Below are 25,743 nucleotides of genomic sequence, written 5' to 3'. Positions count from 1 at the left end.
AATAAATGTTGGGGATTGGGGGTAGGCAAAAATGGATAGAGGGGCTTAAAAAATACAAACTCCCAATTATAAAATAAACAAGTCATGGCAATGTAACGTACAGCATGGTGACTACAGTTAACAATACTGTATTACATATACGGGAAATTGCTAAGAAAGTAGATCTTAAGAAAAAAGTTTGTAACTATATGGTCATAGGTATTAACTAGACTTACTGTGATCATTTCACAGTATAGACACAAATTATAGACACAAATTATCAAATCATGATGCTGTACATCTGAAACTAACATTATGATATAGGCGAATTATACCTTAATTTTTAAAAAGAAATAAGTTGCCCTGGCTGGTGTGGCTCAGTGGATTGAGCACGGGCTGTGAACCAAAGTGTCGCAGGTTCGATTCCCAGCCGGGGCACATGCCAGGGTTACAGGCCACGGCCCCCAGCAACCGCACATTCATGTTTCTCTCTCTCTCTCTCTTTCTCCCTCCCTTCCCTCTCTGAAAATAAATATAAATTAAAAAAAGAAAGAAAGAAAGAAAGAAATTACAGTACTTCCAAACAAGGACATACTATGCAGAAAAAAAAACTGGGGGGCTTTTTATGTGCTGATTTAGACTGTCCCTCCAAGATTTATTAGGTAGGCAAAAGCAAGGTAGAGAACATTATGTATAAGAAACTATTTTGGGGTTTAAAAAGTAAAGAAAAAAGCATGTTTGTGTGTATATTCATGTATGTCTATATATGGATATATAGTAATTTGTACATACACAAACTATTTTCAGAAAGATATACAAGAAACTGAAGACACTGGTCATCCGCACGGAGGGCACTAGGTAGGCAGACAGAGGTGAAAGAGATTACCTTTGTATCTTTTGAATCTTGAACCATGTGAATTATCTACTCAAAAAAATAAAATTTTTAAATATTATAAACAGTAGCTGCAGCACCTAATAAGAGGGCCATTTGTATACTGTGTAATCCTTAGCAGAGGTTATCAAGGCAAGGGGGAGTACCACCCCTCCCTTCCCAAACTGTCAGCACATGCTGCCAGTCAATCACTTCTACATACAGTTACTGCCTTGACAGGAACGGGGAGCACCTTCAAAAGAACAGTTTTGATTGAAATCTAGGCTAGAGACCTATGTCAGACTTTCCAACCAGTTATACATCACTGAGGTTAGTAGCATCACCTTCAAGAACAAAGGTAAGATACATATCAGAAAAACACAGTGAGAGAGATGGTCCTAAGTTGGAAGGATGAGAATAGATGGTAAAAACCACCATAACTTAAGTCAATTCAAAGAACTCTTAGCTGGGTGGTTTAAAGAAGACCAAAGGAGAAAGCAAATTTTAGCCCTGGCTGGTGTGGCTTAGTGGACTGAGTGCTGGCCTGTGAACCAAAGGGTTGCTGGTTCGATTCCCAGTCAAGGCACATGCCTGTGTTGTGGGCCAGGTCCCCAAAAGGGGGCATGCAAAAGGCAACCACACACTGATGTTTCTCTCCCTGTCTTTCTCCCTCTGCCCCCCCTAAAAAATAAGTAAAATCTTTTAAAAACAAACATAAAGAAGCAAATTTTTATTGTAATTTTATACCTAATTTTATCATTCAGAGAAAAAAATTATTACAGAAGCCACATGTTTTATTACTGTTTCAGTGTTTTTTCTATTTATTTACTAAAAAAAACACCAAAAAAAGGAAGGGAAGAGGAAAAAAGGGAAAACAACCATTCTGTTTTTAAAAGTATAGAGAAACAGGCTCTCTAGATATGTATTTTATTTCCTATCTTTTCTCCAAAGGAGACCTGAACTAGCAAATCAAGTTTACTTGTAGAGTTAATAAAATACATAAGAGAAAATGAGATTCTGATAAAGAGCTAATATAACTGTTTTGAGTGTGAAATTTCGCTGTGGGTTTCCTGACAGCCATGGCAAAGATGAAAATGTGGTGAGTCATATGTTACAGTATTTATTTTCAAGAAGATGCACATCAACTCACTGGCGTACTAATTTGCCTAGGGATATATTTTCCTACTGTCTTAAATACCATCTTAGTCTCAGTTCCAATTTTGAGCCAATCACCAAGCAAAGCAATGCCTTAGACTCATACTCACCCCCATTTCTTCTTCCCGCACCACATACTGGGCCACTTTGAATGAGCTCAAATATTCATTCATGCCCTGCAATTCTGTGTCTTCAGTCTCATCCTGGTTACGGTCCAGCAGTCGCTCAATGGCCTTATCATCATAGTGGATAACACTGCTATCCTCTCCCTCTTTGTTGTCTCCTCCTATAAAAAATCAAGGGTCCATAACCCCAAAGTCAGCTTCGGCAGCTGCAGTAGAAAAAGCAAGTTCTACAGGACCCTAGGTGTCAAAGTTCCCTACAGAGAGGCCAAGGCGTACACCAAAACAAGCTCTAGACCAGCTCACCTCCATCTGTGGCTTCATCCTTGAATAGTTCCTCAGTGCCAAACTTGAGGATGTCATCAAGCTCCTGTTTAGACATGGATCCAGTCTTGGAGCCCAGCCCAGGCCGAACCACTAGATGCGTCAGCATCATCTTCTTTTTTGCCACCTGTGTGATACGCTCCTCCACTGATGCACGGGTCACAAACCGATAGATCATGACCTTCTTATTTTGCCCAATACGGTGAGCTCTGCTAAAGGCCTGGAAGTGGGCACAAACCGAAGCCGGAAACTGAAGTAACCATATTTTCCTGCTTTCACTCTTACCTAGACTTCCACATGAGAAGCAAATATCCAGCAATTTGCAGGAGTTGAAGCTTGTCTTCATACAAAACTTCCTTTTGCACCCCTGCTCACAGACACCACCCTCTATCATGTTACCCAAAGTAGAACCACAGATAACCCAAACTCTCTGGCTTACAATATAGTGAAAGACACAAAAAGAATCAATTGTTTTCCCCTGGAAAAAAAAAAAAACTAATTCCAGATGGTGGAGTCCTCACTTCTAGTTAAGTTCAATAACAGGCTGCTACCTCTGCTCACCTGGATGTCATTATGGGGGTTCCAGTCAGAGTCATAGATAATAACTGTGTCAGCAGTGGCCAGATTGATTCCAAGGCCCCCAGCTCGAGTGGAAAGCAAGAAGCAGAACTGTTGAGCACCCGGTGCTAGGAAAGGAACCAAAAACACCATTAGAAGTGTCTTCTGAATTCCAATTAATAAATATGGAAGGGATGTCAGAAATATAAAACCTCATGAGCCAATGCCACAGTAATAATCGTTGTAAGCAAGGTCCACCTGCGGATACTGAAATCAATGTGAAGGTTTCAGAAGAAAGAGTTATCACCATAGTCTCAAATCTCTCTTAAGATACTTATCTATTACAGTAGAAAAATAACTTTCTTCCCATTCACTGAAGAAACTCAACAGACAGCACCTGCACAAGTAGTCAAGGTTAACATCAAGAACAATGGGGCAGTCACACCATGTCCTCCCTCCCCCACCCCCTGCAATATGATGCACTAAAAAGGACACAGCATCACTTTCTAGCATTCTTGCCCAAAATGCCTAATCTCAATCTAATTATGAGAAAACTGACAAACTTAGAGAATCCACAAGTAGCTGACCAGTAATCATCAAAAGTATCCGTGTCATGAAAAAAAGGGAAGAATGAATAACTGTCAGACAGGAAGAGACTCAACAACTTAATGCGGGATCTGGGCTTGGATCCTAAAGTAATAAAAAGACTTGAGGGGTAAAACTGGTGACATCTCAATCAAGGCCTACAATTTAGTTAACAGTATGACACCAGTGCTGATTTCCTGGTTATGATAATTGTACCATGGTTATAAAAATTGTTAAGAAGTTGGGTGAAGAATATAATACATAAACTCTCTGCACTATTTTTCCAACTTTTCATTCAATTCAAAATTATTTTTTTAAAGACATTTATTTTTAGAGAGGAGCAGGAAGGCAGAAAAGAGAGGGAGAGAAGTATCTATGTCTGAGAGAAACACTAACTGGTTGCCTCTCGCACACCCCCAACTGGGGACCTGGCCCGCAATCCAGGCATGTACTCTAACTGGGACTCGAACTGGTAACCTTTTGCTTCACAGGCCAGCCAGCACTCAGTCCACTGAACCACACCAGCCAGGGCCAAAATATTATCTTTTTAAAAAAGAAAAGGTAATGGCTACAGAGACAAGTCTGCCACTAACTTGTGATATGCACTTGAGTAAATCCTGGTCCCTCCTGGGCCTCAAGACAGCTGGCGGGGGGGGGGGGGGGGGGCGGGTAGGTAATGTTTTTCTTTCTAGCAAAAGAATGAAGACTTCAAAGAAAAAAATCTCCTAGGAACAGTCCAATACATTCTTCCAATTGAGACATTCTAAAGATTTACTCTTCCACCATCAATTGACAAAGGCCCAAAAGAACTATGCAGAAAAGCAGATGCACAAGAAGAACAAGCACCTGATCCAAAGACACAACAAATGAGGATGGCTGGATGTAAGCCACTCCCTCCCACATACCATTGAAACGGTCAATGGCCTCTTGACGCATGTTCCCAGTGATTCCACCATCAATACGCTCATATTTATAACCTTCATGTTCCAAGAAATCCTCTAGCAAGTCCAGCATCTTGGTCATCTGAAAAAGGAGCAAGTTTAATTATGGGGAAGTCAGGTGATATTCCCTTCCCTCATGTCACTGAGGGTTGTCTGCTGCTATCCCCTAAAGCTCCCAACCCCCATAATACCTGGGAGAAGATGAGTACACGGTGCCCACCCTCCTTAAGGTTCTTGAGCATCTTCTGTAGCAGCAATAATTTCCCAGATGCTCTGATTAGGGCACTGCCATCGTACATGCCATTGGGCATCTTAGGGGCTTCCTGAGGGAAGAAGAAAAAAATAACTGAAAGCAGGCCTAACAGAGCAGTTCTAACTCAGGGAAGAACCAGAGGTGGCACACATACCATTGCAGCCACGGGAAAGAGATACGGGTGGTTGCAGCACTTCTTAAGATCCATCACCACATTCAGCAGAGAGACCTGGTTGCCACCACCTCGAGCATTAAGTGCTTCAAAATTTCGAGTGAGGATATACTTGTAGTATTTCCTGCATGGGCAAGGGAGGAAGGTAAATCAGCCTCAACAGTCTTCACACTGACTCAAAACGCAGTCCTAAGATCTGAGATCTTCTTTCCAACATATCTCACTTCGGGACTAAGGAAGCTGAACAACTACCACCACCATTTCAAACAAGGTAAGGTATGACTGACTATGGAACAACCAAGAGCTCCAGCTCCCGGCCATCAGGTGTCTCTAGGCCTTGCTCACTCCTGTCACCAGATGCCTTGAGGCGGAGTGTGGGGAAGAGTTAAGAAACAGTTTGCAGACTGGCTCCCTTCCACTGAGATATCTAACAGTATTTGCAAAATGGAGTCAATGCTCTGTCCTTTCCAACATACTTCTGCATAGGGCTCAGCTCCACACGCACAATCAGTTCCGTCTTGGATGGCATGTTCTTGAACACATCAGCTTTGAGACGCCGCAACATATGAGGCCCCAGCATGTCATGCAGTTTTTTAATCTGGTCCTCCTTGGCAATGTCAGCAAACTCCTCCAAGAAGCCTTCCAAATTGCTTCAGAAAGAGAAAGGGAAACGTTGTTGGAGAAAGGAAAGTGATATAAGAAATGGACAATGGGAAAATCAGAGGCAGAATTATGAGATTATACATAAACACACTTACTGGAACCTCTCAGGGGTGAGAAAGTTGAGCAGATGAAACAGCTCTTCTAGATTGTTTTGTAATGGAGTCCCAGTCAGCAACAGCTTATGCTGGAGTGAGTAACCATTCAAGACCCGGAAGAACTGGTGAAGCAGATGGAGAGAGGTAAAATTCAATGAAAACAGGACTCCGGTATGCCTCCGCAGAACTCCAAGCTGCTTCAATGCCCAACACTTAGGTCCCCCACCCCCAACTCCATCTCTGTTTTAAAGCCTGGCCACCAAGAAAAGCAAAGACCATTCTCCCCTTTCGTCTCCTCCTAAGTCTGCCCTTAATGAATGGATGATACTAAAAGCTAACACTGGAGGCCACAATTTCCCTCCTTTCCCCTCACCTTTGACTGATTGTTCTTCAGCCGATGGGCCTCATCCACGATGAGGCAGGCCCAGTCGATAGAGCCCAAGATAGCCATGTCAATGGTGATCAACTCATAGGATGTCAGCAGCACATGGAACTTCACAGATGCCTCTTTCTGCACAAGACGGCACCCTGGTCACTAATGTTCAACTTCTCCAGCGTCAGCAAACCCAAGGGACTTATGGGGCTTTTCCCTCCTTCCAGCTGTCATCGTTTTGCCTCACCCCAGGGACCCAGTCACAAGAAGGCAAATAAGCCCACAGTAACAACTCCCCCTGGAGAGCAGTCTCCCTTCCACTGAGATACCTTCATGCGAGAGGCCTTCTTGCCACCACGAATGGCATTGTCTTCAAAGGAGAATTCATTCTCTCGGATGATGGCCCGGCTGTCTTTGTCACCCACATAAGTCACCACATACATGTCTGGAGCCCACATTTCAAATTCCCGTTCCCAGTTGATGATGGTAGAGAGAGGAGCACTCACTAGGAAGGGGCCTTTGGAATGACCCTTTGAGGAAGATGAGAAGCAGCAGAGTAAGGACTAAGGGCCCATTCTACTACAACCCCAGGTCCCACCTCTACCTGCTGCCAACAGCTATTTGAGGACTGGCATATGCATTGGTGTTCCCACCCTGAACTTTTCTGCGTATGAAAACACCCTGCCCACTCCTTTCCACAAAGCTATATCCGACACTGCAGGGAACTCAAACCTTACTTCTTCCATTAAGTCTCCCCATACCAATTCCACCCAGACTTCACTGATCTCAACACAAATCTATTCCACAGCACTAAGGCTCTGTGTACCCACCACTAATCCTACCCCTGGCTCTATTCCCCCAAATCTTCCTCTGTATACGTGTGTCAATCAGTGTCATTCAAGGTTAGCGATCAATTTCTCCCCCCGCCCCGCCCTCCTCAGAGTGTAAGAGTAGACTATGAACACAAAATACACCCACAAAAAACTAACAGCCCCAGCTCCCCTACCTCCTTGTAGAGGGAATAGAGGAAGACTGCTGTCTGGACGGTCTTCCCGAGGCCCATCTCATCGGCCAGGATGGTGTCCGTGCCCTGAGCCCAAGAGAAGCGCAACCAGTTCAGGCCCTCCATTTGATACGGGTGCAGGGTTCCACCGGTGGCATCCAGGTACTCCGGCTGTCGCTCATACTTCACTGTTGGCTGAAGGATGAAATAAGGAAGTCAAGAGCTAGCAAGGAATTCTCTTCCTTTTCTAACTGAGTGGTAGCCGCCTCCCCACACATTTTCACTTGATCCTCCTTGGGAGAGCCACAAGAAATTGTGGAGGAAAAGGTCCTCAGTGGTTATTCTAACTCTGAGTTTGATTTAGGATTCTCCAGGAAGCAAGGCAACTAACAACCTATCAGGCAGATGGAGGTCTTGTGGTCTCAGGGTTCTGAGGAAAGACACATCACAGCCTCACTAGCAATACATTAATTCTGCTAGTCAGGATCTACCAGGTAGATAACCCTATGTCCCTCATCCCCACTGTCGCCCCCAAGATTCATCTCTTTAACATTAACCATCCTCATATTACACATGCAGACAAAAAAAAAAAACACACAGAGGAACTGAGCCATAAATTATATGAAATATGGGTCAGAAGACCCAGGTTCCAATGTTTCATAAAAGTTTGGTTGCATGATTCTCCCCTCCTTAGGTAACACTTCCTCCATCGTATAAAACACCACCTCCTATGCTTCTGTTTTTGATAATAAAAAGAGAAAGTAATCCTAGTGTTCTCTCTGATTTACAGAGATGTAGAGCAAACAGACTTCACAAAGCAGCCTCAGCAATAAAGTTATTACTAGCACCATCATTAAATAGCAACACACAAGACACTGCCCTATCCAGTAACTTGTGTTCTCCCTCTTCTGCCCAACTCACATCAACAGTTGGAGTTTCAGGAGGCCTCTCCAACTTTCTCAGCTTCACCTTCTTGAGCTTCTTGCCTGGTCGTCCTTCTTCACCCCTCATTAACTCCCTGAAAAACACAGTTATCACATCACTGTCTGCGGTCCTTCTCAAAAAGAAGCAACTCTACTCCTCACCAAAGTCACTCACCTATGATTCCAATAGCTCTGCTTGAACAGGTCATAGTCCTGTATCTCCACATCCTCACTCTCCCAGGATGCCTGATCATAGGGCAAGTCTCGCCACTTGATCAAGTAGTGGACATGGCCCTTCTTGTCCACACTACAAGAGTAAGAGGAGAAAACCCTCAGAGCTAGAAGGCCACCTCGTGTCCTCCCAAGTCAGCCTTGCTTTCAAAAACTGCTGACAACGTATGTTCCAAACCGGACCTCTAGGTAGGCCATGTAGTCAGAGCCTCTACTATCCCCGTCTTTGGACCAAAAATTATCTCTATCTGTAGTCTCCTATGGCTCAAATACCAGGATCCGGCCAGTTCACAACAACAGAGTGTGCGTCTCTTCCAAGTATAAGTTACTGGTGATGTCCATTTTCGTAATACCTTTGTCAATGGTCTCCCTCAGTATGCCCAAGATAACCACAGTCTGGCCCATCTCCACTGGTACCTGTGGTTGAGAATTCGGTGGATCATCATCCACTCAGGCTTTATCCCATAGCGATAGAAGCGTTCCTCCATCTCCGCAAATTTAGGGTCCTTGTTCTTCCGCTTTCGGCTCTTCTCTTCATCACCACCAAAGTCCCCAGAAGGTGGTTCGTCCATATCATTCTTCCGCTGATAGTTTCTGAACATCACCTGACAGTGCAGTTCCAGCTGCAGGCAGAAAGAGAAATAAGCCATCAAGGAGCTACAGTCACTCCCTCCACCCGTGAGACTGTGTTCTCACTACCCTCTTTGTTCCCACATCTCTAGCCTACCCAGGTTTACCTGCAGTTCAGACACCCAGGAGCAGTGCCAATAAGACATGCCTTGCCACTTCACAAAGAACTGCCGCTCTGGCCGCCCCTCCAAGGGCTTGGGAGAGGGAGTATTGGGATCAGCATCTGGAGGCCGGGGTACTGGTGTGGGAGATGGTGGCTGACCCCACTTCCAGATTAGGATCTTCTGCACCTTGCCCTTAAGAGCTGGACACTGAGAGAAAAAGAAATGATCCAACACCAAATTTTACCATGGAATGGAGATAGTATAGCCCCCACAGCCTCACCCAAGAATTATTAAAATCTCACTGCCAATAAGAGCTAATCCCACAACCCTTCTAAGGAGAGAATAATAGAATTCCCTCTCCATTTCTGGACTTCATCCAGGACAAGTGTGACATGAGCACTCCTATCTGCTTAACAGAGCTAACAGCTAGGCTTCAACAATAACCCAGAACAGCCTTGACTGGGTAGCTCAGTTGGTTAGAGTGTCATCTCAATACACCAAGGTTGTGGATTCAATCCCAGGTCAGGGCACATACAAAAAGCAACCTATGAATGCATAATAGTAAGTGTAACAACAAATCAATGTCTGTTTGTCTCTCCCCTCACTTATCAATTAAAAAAAAAATAACCCACGACAAGAAATTACAGAAAATTTCCAGACCTAGAGCCTAGAATTCCTCTTATGCAATACAAAGTAGTAAGTGACCCTTTTAAACCATTCTAAACTAGCTAGACCCCAAGTCTGGGTGGCAAGACAGGGATGGATATTGTGGACTAGAACACTGCTCCATCACCCTCAGGAGAGCTGGTAAAGCATCACCTCCTCTGTTCTGAGTCAGTCATACATTTTCCCAGGACAAAAGTATCCCAAGATTACACAAAGAAGGAAAATACCTATCTAGGGCTGAAAGGTATACAGTTCTCCAAACTCTTCCCACATCCCTCACCCTGGCTGGGGTCACTCACCGTACAACGGGGACAGAGCCACTCGCCATTGGGGATCTCTGGAAGTGGGGGGTTCAGGCAGTGGATATGGTAAGAAGAAGGACAAGTGTCACAGCAGAGCAGCTCCCCACCATCCTTGCAGACCCGACAGAATTCCATATGGTGGTCATCTTCCTCTTCGGGGTCTCCCCCAACCTCTTCTAGGATCTCCTCACCCTCGGAATTGTCTTCTTTGGCCTCCCACTGAATGCCTTCTTTCTCCTGCAGTAAAGAAACAGTCAGATTATTACCACCCCCCCACCCCAAGGCTGAACCACACTCATCTTTCTACTGAAGGCTTCCCAAAGCCCACACCAACACCACCATTACTCCCACCCAGGCCCAAAAGAGCTTTATCATCCCGCCCTTCGTCTCGAGGGTCCCAAAGGGCCGCAGTGGCCAGGTACTCACACAGTGTGGGCAGCTCCACTTGCCCTCGGGAGCCTTCTCCATGTCTGGATCCAGGCAGACCATGTGGTAAGCTCGGGGACAGGTATCACACAGGATGATCTCGCCGCCTTGCTGGCACACCTCGCAATAGTCCTGGTGGTCTGTCTCATAACCATCCATAGCAGTCACCTCCTCCTCGCCTGGGCAAGGAAGAGGGAAAGCCCAATTATTAGAAAAAAACTACCTCCCCCCACCCCTACCCTAAAATAACCTAGCCCCTACCCCCTTAGGGAGATTATTGCCCAGTCATTCCCATCCCACCCAATTTATAGACTCAGAAAAGAAACACACCTTTCTTTTTCTTTTTAGTGGTTCGAAGTTTCTTGCGGCTGCGACTACTACGGCTGGTGGAACCATCAGAAACAGAATAGCTATTGATACTGGCATCATCGAAGTCAGATTCTACATCTAAGTCGTCATCCTCACTCTGGAAGAATGAAAAGGAGTAAGGTTAGAGGTTCAAGCCAAGGGGAAAGAGAGTGGTAGAGAAGGAATCCCTCTCTTACCGGGGTTACTAGTATTCGAAAAAGGACTGTTGTACATGGAGCCTAGTCACGTGTTCTGTGGCCAATCTCCCCACGTTCTATGCATCTACTGCAAAGGCTAGATAGATCCTGAAATGAGGTAACGTCCTCTCTATCAGATATCACACCCTCACCAAAGGGATGGGCTGGGCTCTCACCGAGGATCTCTTACGCTTAGAACCAAAACCTCCCAGCTTGATTTTCAAGGGAGCCACTTTCTTGGGTTTAGGCTTCTTGGCATCAGGTATACGAGGGCTGCCTTTGGGCTTCCTCCGAGCATTGGGACCTAAATTCAGGACAGAGCAAGTAAGTTAGACCATATAAACCAAATACATACCACTGGGTGGAAAAATCGGGAAAAACTTTATACCACATATATGGCCAAAAAGTTCATTTGGTTTTAAAATATAAAGAAAAGACACGTTTTTCATTTTCACTGATAATTTTATTGAACAACATATTCACCATTTTGTTCCACTACCTTCTGCCATCTTTCAGGCAACTTCATAATTCCATCTTCCCAAAACTTTTTCTTTTTGAGCAAAGAACTGTTCCAGGTGCCTTTCGCAGTCTTCCAGGGAATTGAATTTTTTTCCACTGTGAGAATTTTGTAAAGACCAAAACAAATGGAAACCTGAAGGTGCAATGTCTGATGAATATGGTGGAGGAATCAGAACTTCCCAGCCAAGCCGTAACCAGTTTTTGTCCAGTCATCAAAGAAACATACAGTCTTGCGTTATCCTGATGGAAGATTATGTGTTTTCTGTTGACTAATTGTGGACACTTTTTGTTGAGTGCTGCTTTCAGCTGGTCTAATTGGGAGCAGTACTTGTTGGAATTAAGCATTTGGTTTTCCGGAAGGAGTTCATAATAGAGGACTCCCTTCCAATCCCACCATATACACATCACCTTCTTTGGGTGAAGACTGGTCTTTGGTGTGGTTGGTGATGGTTCATTTCGCTTGCCCCACGATCTCTTCTGTTCCACATTATTGTAAAGTATCCATTTTTCACTGCCCGTCACAATTTGTTCTAAAAATGGAACATTTTTGTTATGTTTAAGTAGAGAATCACATGCGGAAATAGGGTCAAGAAGGTTTTTCGCTCAATTTATGTGTAACCCAAATATCAAACATTTAACATAACCAAGCTGGTGCAAATGATTTTGATGCTCGATTTGGGTATTTTGAGTATGTCGGCTATATCCACGTGGCATAAGGTTGATTGTTTTCAATTAATGTCTTGATTTGATCACTATTGACTTCAACTGGTCTACCACTTTGTGGATCATCGTCCAGCGAGAAATCTCCAGCACGGAACTTCACAAACCACTTCTGACACGTTCGATCAGTCACAGCACCTTCTCCGTACACTGCACAAATCATTTTGCATTTCAGTTGTGTTTTTACCTTTCTTTAAATAACAAAGCATAATATCCCGAAAATGTTGCTTATTTTCTTCCATCTTCAATATTATGACGGCTGCACAAAAATTCACCAATTTTGATAAGATTTGTTTAAATGTGTGCTGATGTGACAGCTGTCACAATACAATCTAACAAAATTGTTTCAAATGAAGTTAAAGACAACTAAGTATTACTAGAGCCATCTTACAGGGAAACCAAACGAACTTTTTGGCCAACTCAATAATGAAAATTTTCTCCACCAAAGCTGGCTTCCCCATGATCAACTTCCCAAATTTCCCTCCTAAATCTAATACTCATTCCTCCTTCCTACCTTCTATCTTCGAGCTGACAGAACAGCATTTCCACGTTTTGTCTGTCTTCACCATCCTAAGCCCACACTAGTCACCCCTCTCATCAAGGCCCACTTTACCTTTGCCCTCCTTCGTCTTGGCCTTTCGGATAGGAACCTCCACAGGGGGAGGAGGTGGTGCAACTTCAGTGGCTGTCACCATGCTCTCCACCACAGCCACTGCTGCTGCTGCTGCTGCTGCCACGGAAGCCCCAGAACTGCCTTTGAAGGGGTTGTTGGTGCTGAACTCCCGCCACTTTGCGCCCAAAACCATCATCATCTTGGAGACAGCAATCTTGGGGTTTTTGGCAGCAATGAGGGGTCTGGTGGGGAAATGGATGAGAACAGAAAAAAGGAGAAAGTTTAAGAATAAGAGAGGGAAAGAGAAGTAAGAAGATTATAGATGGCCCTCTCCTCCTCTTTGCCCCTAGACCCGCCTATTTACCGGACAAACTGGCTGAAGGCCTTGTAGTTGGTGAGGGTGCGATAATCCTCCTCTGAGAACACATGGTCAATGTCTTCCATGCCCCAGTCTTCTAGAAGCTGAGCAGATGATTTAGGCTCCTGCAGAGAGAGCAAGGTCAAAGACCTGACACCTAATGCCTACACCTGCTAAAAGAACTGAGTTGTAACTAAGGCTTACAAGACCCAAGGAAGAGAGCTAAAAGGAAATCATTAGAAACAGGTGAGGAGAAAATGTTCTAATGGGCAGCAAAGTGTCCAGGAAACAAAGAACAGATGTTAACAAACACTAATGAATAGAGAATGGAGATCTAGATACCTTTGAATCGTCATCATCCTCCTCCTCCTCCTCTTCCTCCTTCCGCTTGGATTTGCTCTTCTTTTCTTTCTTAGGTCCAAGCTTCTTTTTCTTCTTCTTGCCAGGGGTATAGTCGCTGCCCTCACTGTCTGAGCGCAGAGCCACCTCTTCCTCTTCTTCCACAAACTCTGGCCCCTCCCCAGAGCTGTCCCCCAGCTGCCGGCATAAGAGCACACGCTGGAGCAGGGAAGGGGGGGAGAGGGAGACAGACACACACATGCTACACACATGCTGACCTCAGGACAGCCCTAAGGCTTGTCCCCAGGACCTGGCCCGCCACTTCAGAGGAAGAAACAGACGCCCCCAGCTCTTCCACCCTTTTCAGAGCTCCTCCCTGCTTCTTACTCCTCACAGCATCCAGTCACCAGCTCACCTCCTTTTTTTGGCGCTTGCTCTTAGGAATTTTAGGGTCCCGAGGTTTCTTAGGTTTTTTCTTTTTCTTCAGCTTTGGAGTCTCTGCTTCTGACAAATCCTCTTCTGGGTCATCGTCGTTTTCTACATATATTTGGCAAAGACAGGAAAGCAGGGAAAAGATCAACAGCAAAAGGTTAGAGCTTAATCTAGAGGCTTTAGACATTATTCTCCCACCTCTTGTCCCAGATTCCACTGAAGAGACTGCTATACTCTCCACAGAAGGAAGCTGAGACTCAGGACAAAATCAGACAATGAGAGAGCTGTATAGACTCAAATTAGGACTGCCAGGCTAGCCCAGACCCACCGGGGCAGCTGTCCAGACCCCTGCCTCCTCTCCCTCACTCCTAACAGGAGTCTTCCACGTGCTCGTCTCCAATGAGCTAAATCAAGCCACTTTTAGTTAACAAAGTAATAGAAATAAGTCTAGTCTTCCTAGAACTGGCTACCAAGTAGACTATAAATCAGGGAAGGAGAATGAAAGATCCTATCCAGATGGCAAAAACTATAGCACACACCTCACCATAGTTCCCGAAGAATATCAGTTCAGGGGTCCCAGAAACCACACCTTTCACCCACCCTTTCGGGTCATCCCAGCTCAAAACAACCAGAACCTCCAAGTCCCAGGTTCTGTTGTAGCCCAATCCCGAACATAATTTCCTTTTCCCATCTCCAGCTCTACTGTTCCTCCCCAGCTTCTCCTGGGTCAGTAGCCTCTTCTCCCCAGGGGCCCAAATCAGCCCAGCTGTCACATCTCCTCCACCACCCCCCCATCCTCTTTCCATCTGGCTCCACCTCCTCCCCTGGCTGGGAGCACACACAAAGCCTGGGGTAATGCTGAGCGCTCCTGGGCAGGGATAGGTGGGAAGGGGCACAGAGGGGGAGGAGAAGGCCAGGAGGCAGCTTCCTTTGTAACAGACATTCACACCAGCACACCAGCTCCCTCCTCCCTCCTCTTTCTCCTTCTTCCCAAGCCACCCCCGCCCAAGGAGGGGGGTAGTGGAGAAGGGAGTGGAGAGGAGGGAGTGCCTCACCCGCCGAGGAGAGGGAAAATGGCTCCTGACCGCAGAAGCCAGCCCAGGGCACCCAGCTGCCAACATAGGACAGACAGGAAGTGGCAGGGGAGGGGGTGGGGGTTGAGAGAGGTAGCTGGGGAAAGACTACCTTCACAGAAGACTTCCCAAATTATTACCTGGTCCCAGGTCCAAATGTCACCTCTCCTAACACCTCCTCCGGGATGACACAGTTCTTAAGAGGGCACCCTGACATCCAAGGCAAGGAAACCCAAGACAAACATGAAGGCAATACTATGAGAGGGGACTGTTTTACTCCTTCAATCATAATCATTTTTTCAATCACCAGAGCTAAGATTTAACAAACGCTCAGTGGAACTGTGGTCAGAGCATACAACCTTCTCAAATTTGATACCCAAATGATTTACCATGAGGAATGGGAGCCCACAAAATGTCTCTGAAACTCCGTTTCCTCATCACCCCCACCCAGAGTCCAGGCCACAGATCGTAAACCACCTCCTGCCACCTATCCAACATTTGGGAGTCATGTCCACACCAAGAAAAAGGAGCAGAGCCTCAACAGTGGGGGACGATAATGTTTCCTTCAATCCTACACATGCTCTTAGCTCCTGACCCCCAGAACTAGCCCTAAATGACTCTGGTTCCGCCCTTCCTGAGCAAGGCAGATACTAGGGAACATGAGACATTAGGCTGGACAAAGCACTATCAGCGCCCCCCCCACACTCAGCCCAGATCAGGCCAGGCACAAGAAAGCCCCTCCCATTCCCTTGGGAATGGAACACCAGTCTGATCTCACCACAAAAAATCATTTTCTTTAAGGGCTTCTTCCCAGCAATCCCTAGGTCCCTATGTCCCCAGCTTCCCAGCCCCTTATCCTCCACCCCCATGTTAATCTCAGGGTCGTCGTCTTCTTCACAACCTCCATAAATGCTGGAACTGGAGACAAGGACGAACCCATGAAGTCAGAGAAGACACCCTCCCATCTACCTAAGACCCCCCCCCCCCAAACCTCTCAGGCAGATAAAGTACTAGCATTGCAAACAGCAAACTGGCTGAGACATAGAAGAACAGGGATTTGGGAATGGGGCAGGAATAGGATATGGCAAGTGGGGAAACTGGGTCATGCTACAGCTTGGGGCAGAGCTCACCTGGAGAGCCTGCACAGCTTCCAACAGACATGGGGACAGCCTCACGCTGAGCGAGGGGCCAGAGGAAAGCTAAGATGTGCAACCAGTATTGACTGGATGGCACTACCACTTCTCATGCCCCTCACAGAAAGGATGGGACCACATTATCACCACTACCACCCCACCTCCCACCCTGGGCAACAACGAAGAGATTCAAGCCTAAGTTTCTTATCCCAACAGCTGAAGACTCAGTAAAAAGATTGACCTGAGTGGCCTCAGGTTGAAGTGAAGACTTCCAACTTAGAAAATGCCAAATGTGGAAACTCTCTCCCATACCACCTCAACTTGCCGTTAGAGCTGAGGAGAAAGAAGGCAGAAATGAAAGATGTTCTGTGGACAACAGAAACAGGACTGGCAGGCTCCAAAATGAAAAATGTAAGTGGAGAGAATGAAGAAATGGCATGCAGAAAAAAATATAACTAAACAAAAAGGTCAAGGAAACAAGATAACTTAAGTGAGGGCTCTAAAGGAGAGGCAGGCAGGAGAGACATCTGCTTAGAAACATGACATCAATCACTTGGGGGTAGACAAGGGTTACTCCAATAAAGCAGGGTAATTATAACCATACAGGTTTGGCCAGTTCAAGGAGCCACCCCAAAACACAGTGCAACCCCCAACACACCTACACAAACACTTCACATGATCAGCCCAAACCCAAGGCTAACTGCACAGGGGCAGAAACCTTAAAAAAAAAAAGCCAGGATCACATCCGTTTGCCTGGGAAGGAAGGGTGGCCAGGGTGTCATCTCCCTTCTTTCACAACTCTTAGTATATCATTCAAGCTATAATGTTCTACCCCTAGCCTCCACCATTCCCCAGCTCAAAACGGTCCAGCCATCTGCCTGGCTAAAAGCACTCTAGATTCCAGCTAAGCAAGGAGCGCAATTCAAACTTCACACAGTTTGCAACAGCACAGAAAACCAGTTACTGATCAAAAGCTAAAAATAATTGGATAGAGAGTAACCAGCACTCCCTCTTTCCTTTCCACAGCAGCAACCATAGGATCCTAACTACCATAGATGCCCAGCTGGTCTCATCAAAAGGCAATCCTCAACCCCCTCCTCCCACCACCACCACCACCACCACTCGGCCTCCAGGGGTCCCAGCTACCTGCATTCTTCCAAAGACCCACACAAGGTAATGCCTGCCAGCCCAGAGAGCTCCCTCAACTGGGAACTGCATAGCATTCCTGAAGACAGTGCAGCAAGCTTGCCATCTCTGCCCAGGAGCCCAGGAGGCACATGGCTTCCACCCCATTCCCACAAGAGCTCCGCAGAAGGGAACCACTCCCTTCGGATGCCCTCTACCTCCGACTCTGCACAGAGAGAGGCTAAGCCCTGTCTCACCGGAATCACTAGGGAGGGCCCAAATGCCTCCTTCCTGCCCTGGGCCCTTGGGGAAGATGTTACCTGGGTGGGGTGGGGGCAGGCTGTTGTTCAAAAGTGCATCCATATCCTCCTCCTCGCTGCCCGCTGAGCAGAGGGACGGGGAGCCCAGGCCTGACGCCATCCCCTTCCGCTCCCGGCCAGGGAATTGGCCCAGCTGCTCCTGCCTGCGGCCTGGGGCCCTCTACACTGGCCCGAGTCACTGTGCGGGGGAGGGGGGAAAGAGAGAGAACAGTCAGTGACGTGCACTGTCCCCCTCCCCCACCCCCACCCGCTCTTTCCGCCCACCACCACCACCACCGGTCCCCCCCCCCCACCCCAGCCACCCTAGCGGGGCACCCGAACCACTCAGGCTGAACTTAGTTCCACACTCCTCAGGAGCAGCCCGGAAGCCGGCTCCCCCACTGGAGTCCCCCAGATGAGAGGCAGCGAAGCCCCCGAGGGTGGACTGATGCAGGCGTGGAGAGGAGGGAAGCTGGGCTGCACCGAGTGGGGTGTGACGGGGGGAGGAGGGTCCGAGTGGCCGAGGCGCGGGGGGGCCGAGGGAGGCGGCTGGCGGCGAAGCGCTCGGGGACACAAGGTCACTTGGGGGTGGGGGGGCGCCTCCCTGCGCCTGGGGAGGGGCCAGTCCCTAGTCAGGGCAGCTTTCCAAAGGCTGTCCTCTGGGACAACTCAGGTTCTCCTGAGGAGCAGCAGGGGACAAGGGGGCGTGGAGGCTCGGGCGCTCTGGGGGGCTGCACGCAGGAACTTGGGGGCCAGAAGGCTCTCACCCGGCAGGGGGTCGGGCCACGTGTCCCGGGGGGCAAGTGAGCAGAGGGCCACGGGGCGGGCGCCGGGCATTGTGGGAGACCAAGCCTAAGGTGGGAGTCTCAGGGGAGCCAGACTCCGGCCGGGTTAGGGCGGGGTGGGGGGGGGGGGGCGGTGGCACCCTGCAGAGAAGGGAGAGGAAGGGTCTGCTCCTCCGGGTAAGGGGCGGTCTGCGGGTCTGGGGAACCCTGAGGAACCGGCGGGTGGTGGGATGACCCTCGGGGCTGGCTCGGCTGAAAGGGGCGTCTCTTTGGGAACCCAGCGCCCTCCTCACCCCGGAGCCGCCGCAGGTCTCGCAGGGTCCGACCGGTGTCACTCCCGCTCCGGCTCCTCCTCGCCGCGGCCGAAGGGGGGAAAATGGCTCCTGCTCCGGCGTCGCCTCTTAAAGGGCCCGAAACACCGGCCGGGAAATCCCACCGCACAGGCCCCGCCCCCCCACGGACAGCCCATAATAACCTCAACCAACTCCAACCCCCCCTCCACTACCGCCACCCTCCTCCCTAGGTCTCCCGGGCAACCCCCGCCCCCTCGTCGCTCAGGCAACCATTGGCCACGCCCCCTTCGAGCGCGCGCGCTTGTCACCCGGGCAACCACCCACCTCCCGGCCATCCCATAATACACTCGGACACCCCTACCACCACCACCACCAACACAACACACACATATACACACACGCTCCATACACTCATATCCAGGGCTTTTGACATCTAATGTTGCAGACCTTTTGCAACTAACCCTTCCCCCCCCCAGACATCCCATAATAGCCATTCTTTGCCAACTTCTTCACTGTTGGCCTTAATGCTAACATCCCATAATAATTCGTCACCTTTCCCTCCCCATGGCCATCCCATAATAAGCTCCCCGCCCAGCACTTCAGCCTCACATCCCATAATACTCATCCCCAGCCCCCACAGACATCCCATAATAACCACACTTCATCCACCCCCACTTTGATATCCCATAATAGTCAGAAACTCACCCCCCCACACACACACTACAACAAGGGACACTTCGGCCTCCTCCCACACAAATCCTGTAATAATCACTCTCCCACTTTCTATACTGACATCCCATAATAACCAACCCCTTGGAGCTACCCTCATCCCCTGCAGGCCAGGGTCTAGATCCTTGCACCACCACATTCAACCTTACACACTCGCTCCAGCTCCATAGCCCATAATAATCACCCCTATCCTGTCAATAGATATCCCATAATGATCAGCAGCCCTACTGTCACCCTGCAGATGGACATCGAATCTCCTTTAGAAATATATCCCATAATTTTTACTCCCCCATCCCAACACATAATAACTGCAAGGAGCCCATGGTCAATCAAACATACCATAATATTCCCAGCACAACCCATGATGCGGCACATCCCATAATGCTTCATTTCCACTCCACCACCCCTATACTTTTCCATCCAGCATCCCATAATATTCATACTCATACCTCCCCCATCTCCAGATGCTGTCAGTATATTCTACCACTTAGCACAGCCAGGGTAAAGTAGGCTACCCACATTGCCTTGTCCCCAACTCAACTTGTACACACTGCATCCCTTTCTGGGCCAAAGCAATACCCTGGCATAAATAAAGCCTCTTGATGTCTGGGACAGAACCTAGTTTTGCTCATCCCATCATTTCCAGACACTCAGAAACTTAGAGTCAACCTAGGGCCCCACCCAAGTCCACCAAAATCCAGATTATCTCCAGACACTTACCTCTAAGTCCTAAATTTTGAGTAAGACCAACCAAATACCCTGCTGGCCAGATAAACTATATTCATAAAGTTAATCCATGCACCCCACCCCTGCCAGCATCCCACAATAAGTACAAACTCCCACCTAAAGACTATTTCTCAACATTCCAGCAGCACTCTCCCCACCCTAACCCACCTTCCCAGGCCAGGTGTTCTGTTCATCAACACCCCTGGGCCACTCCCATGGATGAACATCCCATCATGAGGTGAACTGGGTATCCTGCTACATATACACCAAGAGCCTAGACCTAACTCTTCCTCTACTCATTGCTACCAGTTCATTTAACAGATGTTAACAGAGTACCTAGCAAGGCAGAGAGCTGGGAACCATGGGAAATGCAAGGATCATAGGTACCTCCTTCCAAGAAGCATAAACAACTAGATAAACTACAAGACCAGATAGAATATCAGGTATCAAGGGAGAACAATTGAGTGCTAGTTCCCAATTTCCTGTTACAGGGAATAAAACAAATCTCAACTGGCCTCAGGAGAGATCACATCCCAGTAGAGGTCCTCGGTGGTCCTCCTAGAAGCTAGAAGGTATTTCAAAATGGATCGATGTCAAGGTAATCTATCTGTTCCCTACATACTAAGGGATTTTGGTTGAAAAGCAATGTTTATGCATCCCACATTTCTAATACTCAAATTCTATAATATCATCGTATGCTTCCTGCTTGAGTGACTCGTCAACATGCCAGGATTGCTATCCTCATTCTTGAACACCAAGTCCTGCTTACCCTCAATGTCTCCTATTTTTCAGCCTCTTTCTCATTTTGTATTCTGAAGTTTTATAATGCTTCCAAATGCCCCATGCTCACCTCATTGAAGCCCCATTTCCCACCAACCAAAAAAACTTTTGTTGTATAATCTTCACCATCTTCCCCTCCACACATGCAAGTCAACGTTCCGGGAAGCCTTCTTCAGTCCATTATGTCACAAGATAGTCTCCCAACATATCCATACCCTTCCCTAGTTGTGCCTTACCCTGCAGCCACCTTGGGGACCCAGGCTGAGAAAGCTGGAGAGCCCAATCCTAAAATCCTTCGGCCCTCAGAGAACCTGAGCCCATAAAGCTGTCACTTTCCCCCCCTTTTCCTGACCCCTATAGAACCAGGGCCTGAGTGAAAACCAATGTCCCAGCACTGTCACCTTGCTGCCCTCCAACCCCGACCCCAAGCCAGAGGTAATGTCTTCATCTGTTCTCTTGTGCCTTTTTCACACAAGTCCAAGACCTATGGCAATGGGACAGGTTGAAGAGAAACTGGAACTTTCCCCTAGGAGGGGCCCTTCCTGACCAGAAGTGAGTGGGTGGGATGAACCTCTTACCGTCTCTGCATTGCCCTTCTGATCTCACTTCCTTAGAGAAAGGGCCTGGCCCTCACCTCTCCTCTGGGAGTCATAGGACTGGAGAACTGGCAAGGAGAAGAGTTCAGAAGACACAAGACTTGCTTCTGGAAATCACTATTCCTTTGCTTCTAAGCTGAGTATTGTGATGCTGATAAGTCTTTCCACTGGCTCCTGCCCGACTTAACTCCCTGGTCCACCTTTTTGTCACATCCATTGTGACACGCAGGCTGTTTCTCCGTTCCACAAGGCTGCCATGGTCTTCCTCATTAAATACTCTTAACTTCAAGATTGGGCCCCCTTCATTTGTGCAAACCTTCCCCCATGCTTATTCTGAGTACTATGAAGGAGACTTGTGCTCCTCACCTGGAGAAAAGGAGGCAGTTTTTTAAGATATCATACTGTGGTCATACCCCTTTTCAAGAAGTTTCTCCTTCCTATATAGAGCTGCCAGACACCTATTATGTCCTCCTCTCTTCCTATTTCTCCAGGGGATCTAGTCTGCCTCTGGGCCTCAAATTCTCTTCCGTAAATCTCCATCTGCCCCTTTTCTTCTACTATACATACCATATTAGTACAGTGATTGCTAATATAAACCAAGAAGAGAGTTTTATAACTGGGTGGTCACAGCCTCTTGCTTGTGATGAGAAACACTGGTACCTTTTGTGCAGGCTCCCATCTCTGCAGATTCTACCCATGCACCCTCTTGCTCCACTGACGCCCCACCTCTAGGTGAAAGTCCAGTGAGGGCTAGGATGTGTGTGTGTTCTATGTTGCTTTTGTGGTCTTTGTGCATCTATGCTCCCCCTCCCTACCCTGGCTCCAAGCTACCCTCCAAGATAAATTATAAATAAACCACTAGCATGATTGGCCCACAGGGACTAAGGGGTGGGATAATCTCCTGATTAATGTATCCAGGGGGACAGCCTCTCTAGCCAGTTACCTTAGAGTTCTGTTTCCATCCATGGTACAGAAGAACCTCAAATAACACTCAAGAGTGATTGTCCATGGAGTTTTGGGTACACTCTGTGTACATAGTTCCTCCCCCTACATCTCTGCTCTGGTGAGCCCTAAAAACTCTGCTTATAAGAGATCTAAGGGACCAGTGCTCTCCTCGTCTGTTGGAAAAAGGGATTTGGGAAGACAACATAGGGAAAAAAGCCACAGTGACAGTGCATTACGATGGCTAGACAGGATGCCTGTCCTGCAGGTCTGGGGGTGGGGGGGTGGAAGGGAGTGATGGGCTAGGCATTTGTCCTTCAGGACCCACCCAGCCTCTAGTCCCTGCATGTGACTGTACAATGGCATCACCCCCCTACCTCAGCTATGGTTCCAAGGGTCAAATCCAGGAAGGCAAAGAGGGAGAGGAGTACTTGGGTATGGTGGTCACCCAGGAGCACTGCTCCCTTTGGTGTGCCATACAGTTGGAACCCAGGCGTTCTCACTGTCAGGGCAGCACTTGCAGGCCCAGGGCTCAGCAACCTCACAAGCTGCGTGAGCTACAAGGACCCAGGTGTCCAGGGTTCAGAGTTGGTTAGCTCTAGTCTGCCCCAGGGGCCCCTTCAAACAGCTGTCACCAAAGAACCTCTCCAGCCAGTTACTCTTGCCAGGCCTCAGGTCTGGCTCCCCGGCTCACCACCCTCCCCAGCTCCTGCCCTCTTCCTTCCTTTCCTTCCCCCTCCCCCCCTCCCCAGAGCTTCACCTACCCAGGACAGCCCCACCCAGCTGTGCAGGACACATCCCATAATAATCCTTCTCCTTGCTAGCCCCCACCCCCCCAAAAAAGAGAGGCGGCCATCCCATAATAGCCACCCACAAAAGACATTCCGCGGTGACCGCCCCCTCCTTGCAGAGCTGCTGGGAGCAGCCATCCCATAATAGCTGGCCGCCTGTTTTACTGGTTAAGGCTGTGGAGGGAGCAGAAGAGGAAATAGAGGGGAGGGGGGAGGGGAGGGAGACCTAGGGCCCCCATTTTGGGGAACGGAAGGAGAAGGGGAAGGAGAGTGGTCCAAGGAAATAAGACACGGGGACCCTGCGGAGGTGAAAGGTGTGGTCCACTGGCCATCACAACCCTGCTTTGGGGCTTTCTCCCCATCCCCAGGGGCTGCCTTTTCCCCTCAGGTCCCCGGAGGTGGCTGCTAGTTAGGGGAGATGTCTAGGATGGGTTGAAGTGCCCAAAGTGTGTGTGGGGGGGGTGGATTTCAGGTGTTCCTCTTGGGTCGTTTGAGAGAGAAGGCAGACCTTAGAGAAGATGGCAAGAGAGTAAGGGGCTGTGGGGGGGTGGAGAAGAGCTTCTCAGGCCCTCCCCATTCTGCACCACCATCCCATAATAATCCCCCCAGGCCCACTCCCCCTCCCACACACAACATCCCATAATATCTTCTGGAGAAGCAGTCCCCGCAGTAGGTACAAAGAGCTATCCCATAATATGCTTCCCCACCCCCACTCGCCACCCCCCCCAACTTGGCCCCCCCTCAGTCACATGCAGCCGGTGCCATCCCCCGCAGCTCCCCCCTCTGGCCACCGAAGGCCTTGCCAGCCCATAATACTCTTGCCTCTGGTCGCAGGAGGCCTCCAGCCCATAATATTCCCTTCCACCACCACCACCCCCTTCCCGCCCCGCACCCCTTCCTCCCGCCTCCAGTTGGAGCCGGGCCTCACCAGCCCATAATACTCCCCAGTCTCCTAAGGCTGTTCCAGCCCATAATACTCTCCCTGTCTCCTAAGGCCTCTCCATCCCATAATATTGCCAGACGCCTGACCTGTGGGCCAAACCCCAGCCCGTTCCACATATCGAGGCTGTGTCAGCGCCGCCAGTCTGCCTCCCTGTCCCTCCCTCCGCCCTCTTCGGCGCTCAGCCTCCCGGGCTCTCTCCCGCCCTCCTGCCCTGGGCCCCTCTCCGGGCCCCACCCTGTGCCTGCCTGGGCCCTGACTTCCCCTCCTGCCTCCTCTCTTGCCTTTCTCCTTTGCTTGATGTTTCATCCCACGCCCCCTCTCCTCTCCCTTTCAGGCACTATCCACCCACTCCTCTGTCTGTGGGTGGACTTGGGTCCAGTGGGGAGAGAGTGCCCCCAGAGGGCAACAAGCCAGTCACTCACTGCCCCTGAAAACTGTCGACTTGACCTAGTACTATGGAAACTCACCGGGCCTGCCTTGCTCACCCATCCTCTGTCCCTCCCTTGCTAGCAGAGTTCTGCCTGGGTGAGGATTCACCTGGCTCCCTTGTTGTCTTCCAGAAGCCCTCGGCTTGGGCATCACAAACAGACTTTGCCAATGGCACGTCCTCCTCACATTCTTGTGGGAGAGAGCTCCCCTTTGCAGATGCCTCTCAGGTACTTTCAAATGAGGTGAGCCCATTGACCCTCACAGCAACCCAGAAGGGGGTATCATGCTCCCCATTTCACAGAGGAGAAAACAGAGGTTCAGAGGTTAAGTAATTGCTAAGGTCACATTGCTGAGAAGTGTTAGGCCTGAAACGAATGCCTGGGTTTGTCTGATGCCAAAGTTCAGAGAGCCTTTGGGGTTCTCCAAGACCCATGTGAGGAACTTCACTTCTTAATGCTTTCAGTGTGCCCCTGGATGCTTTCAGTAGGCTGAGAGTTAGTTACCCAGCCTCGTTTGTCACCAGGGTCTCCTGAAAGAAAGAAAAAGGGAGGCCTGGTGTGAGATTAACCTCCCCTCCCCATTTCTTCTACAGAACCCCAGGTAGGGACCTGCAAGGACTTCCCTCAGGATGCTTCAGTGCCGAGAGAAAAGCATCTCTGCCCCTTTGGGGTCCCTTATTTATGCCCTGGTTCTCCTGACTTGACTTTAAGACCAACGATTGCGACTTCCCTGACTACTCTGGGCATGGCAGGACCATCCTACAGAGGAGACAGACTTTGTGGAGAACCCAGGGGAGGTCTCCTCTTCCGTTTAGTTGGTGGACAGTCAAGAGTGCTGTGCCTTGGAGATGCTGGGCACATCCTCACTGGGGTGGGGGAGCCACAACCAGCTGCACAAGGCTGAGCTATCCTGCGATGGATGCCCCAGCCACAGGACATTCTGCACCAGGGCTTGCGGCACATGGAAAGGAAAGGGATGGGGGTGCTGTAGGCTGAGTGGGTTAGAGCAAAAACTGGGGGAAGAACTGGGGAAGGGGACAGAAATGGGAGAACAGATCCAAGGTGAGAGGGGCATTTGAGAGAGGTGACTCACATGGGGAAGGAAGAAGAAAGGAAAGGAGAGAAAGGTGGATGTCACGGAGGCAGGGATGCGAAGATGGGAAGTACCAGGAAGGGGAGATCCAGGAGATGTCTAGGA

The 25,743-nt window shown here is 48.8% G+C and overlaps 1 protein-coding gene across 13 annotated transcripts in view; it reads right to left on the bottom strand.

Moving 5' to 3' along the window:
• CHD4 (chromodomain helicase DNA binding protein 4) overlaps positions 1-18,734 on the bottom strand; it is a 29,132-nt gene extending 10,398 nt beyond the window's left edge. For 3 of the 13 annotated variants that reach the window (XM_036017306.1, XM_036017309.1, XM_036017310.1), the window contains exons 1-25: positions 18,611-18,734; positions 17,554-17,731; positions 13,886-14,007; positions 13,474-13,689; positions 13,138-13,256; positions 12,774-13,015; positions 11,098-11,225; positions 10,707-10,842; positions 10,377-10,555; positions 9,948-10,187; positions 8,986-9,189; positions 8,666-8,871; positions 8,193-8,324; positions 8,016-8,112; positions 7,098-7,289; positions 6,421-6,621; positions 6,092-6,229; positions 5,719-5,840; positions 5,437-5,610; positions 4,943-5,084; positions 4,727-4,858; positions 4,500-4,617; positions 3,013-3,137; positions 2,434-2,671; positions 2,116-2,291 (exon numbers count right to left, since the gene is read on the bottom strand). In XM_036017306.1, the coding sequence (XP_035873199.1) occupies positions 2,116-2,291; positions 2,434-2,671; positions 3,013-3,137; positions 4,500-4,617; positions 4,727-4,858; positions 4,943-5,084; positions 5,437-5,610; positions 5,719-5,840; positions 6,092-6,229; positions 6,421-6,621; positions 7,098-7,289; positions 8,016-8,112; positions 8,193-8,324; positions 8,666-8,871; positions 8,986-9,189; positions 9,948-10,187; positions 10,377-10,555; positions 10,707-10,842; positions 11,098-11,225; positions 12,774-13,015; positions 13,138-13,256; positions 13,474-13,689; positions 13,886-14,007; positions 17,554-17,653 (3,879 nt within the window). In that variant the 5' untranslated portion in view covers positions 17,654-17,731; positions 18,611-18,734. The remainder of the gene's footprint in view (positions 1-2,115; positions 2,292-2,433; positions 2,672-3,012; positions 3,138-4,499; positions 4,618-4,726; positions 4,859-4,942; positions 5,085-5,436; positions 5,611-5,718; positions 5,841-6,091; positions 6,230-6,420; positions 6,622-7,097; positions 7,290-8,015; positions 8,113-8,192; positions 8,325-8,665; positions 8,872-8,985; positions 9,190-9,947; positions 10,188-10,376; positions 10,556-10,706; positions 10,843-11,097; positions 11,226-12,773; positions 13,016-13,137; positions 13,257-13,473; positions 13,690-13,885; positions 14,008-17,553; positions 17,732-18,610) is intronic. The other 10 variants (XM_036017311.1, XM_028531631.2, XM_036017315.1 and 7 more) reach the window with 8 other exon arrangements.
• Positions 18,735-25,743: the final 7,009 nt, after the last annotated feature.

The sequence above is a fragment of the Phyllostomus discolor genome, chromosome 2, assembly GCF_004126475.2.
Source record: "Phyllostomus discolor isolate MPI-MPIP mPhyDis1 chromosome 2, mPhyDis1.pri.v3, whole genome shotgun sequence".
Lineage (NCBI taxonomy): Eukaryota > Metazoa > Chordata > Mammalia > Chiroptera > Phyllostomidae > Phyllostomus > Phyllostomus discolor.
The sequence above is the reverse complement of the archived record's forward strand: the minus strand, read 5'-3'. Positions and strand labels throughout refer to the sequence as shown.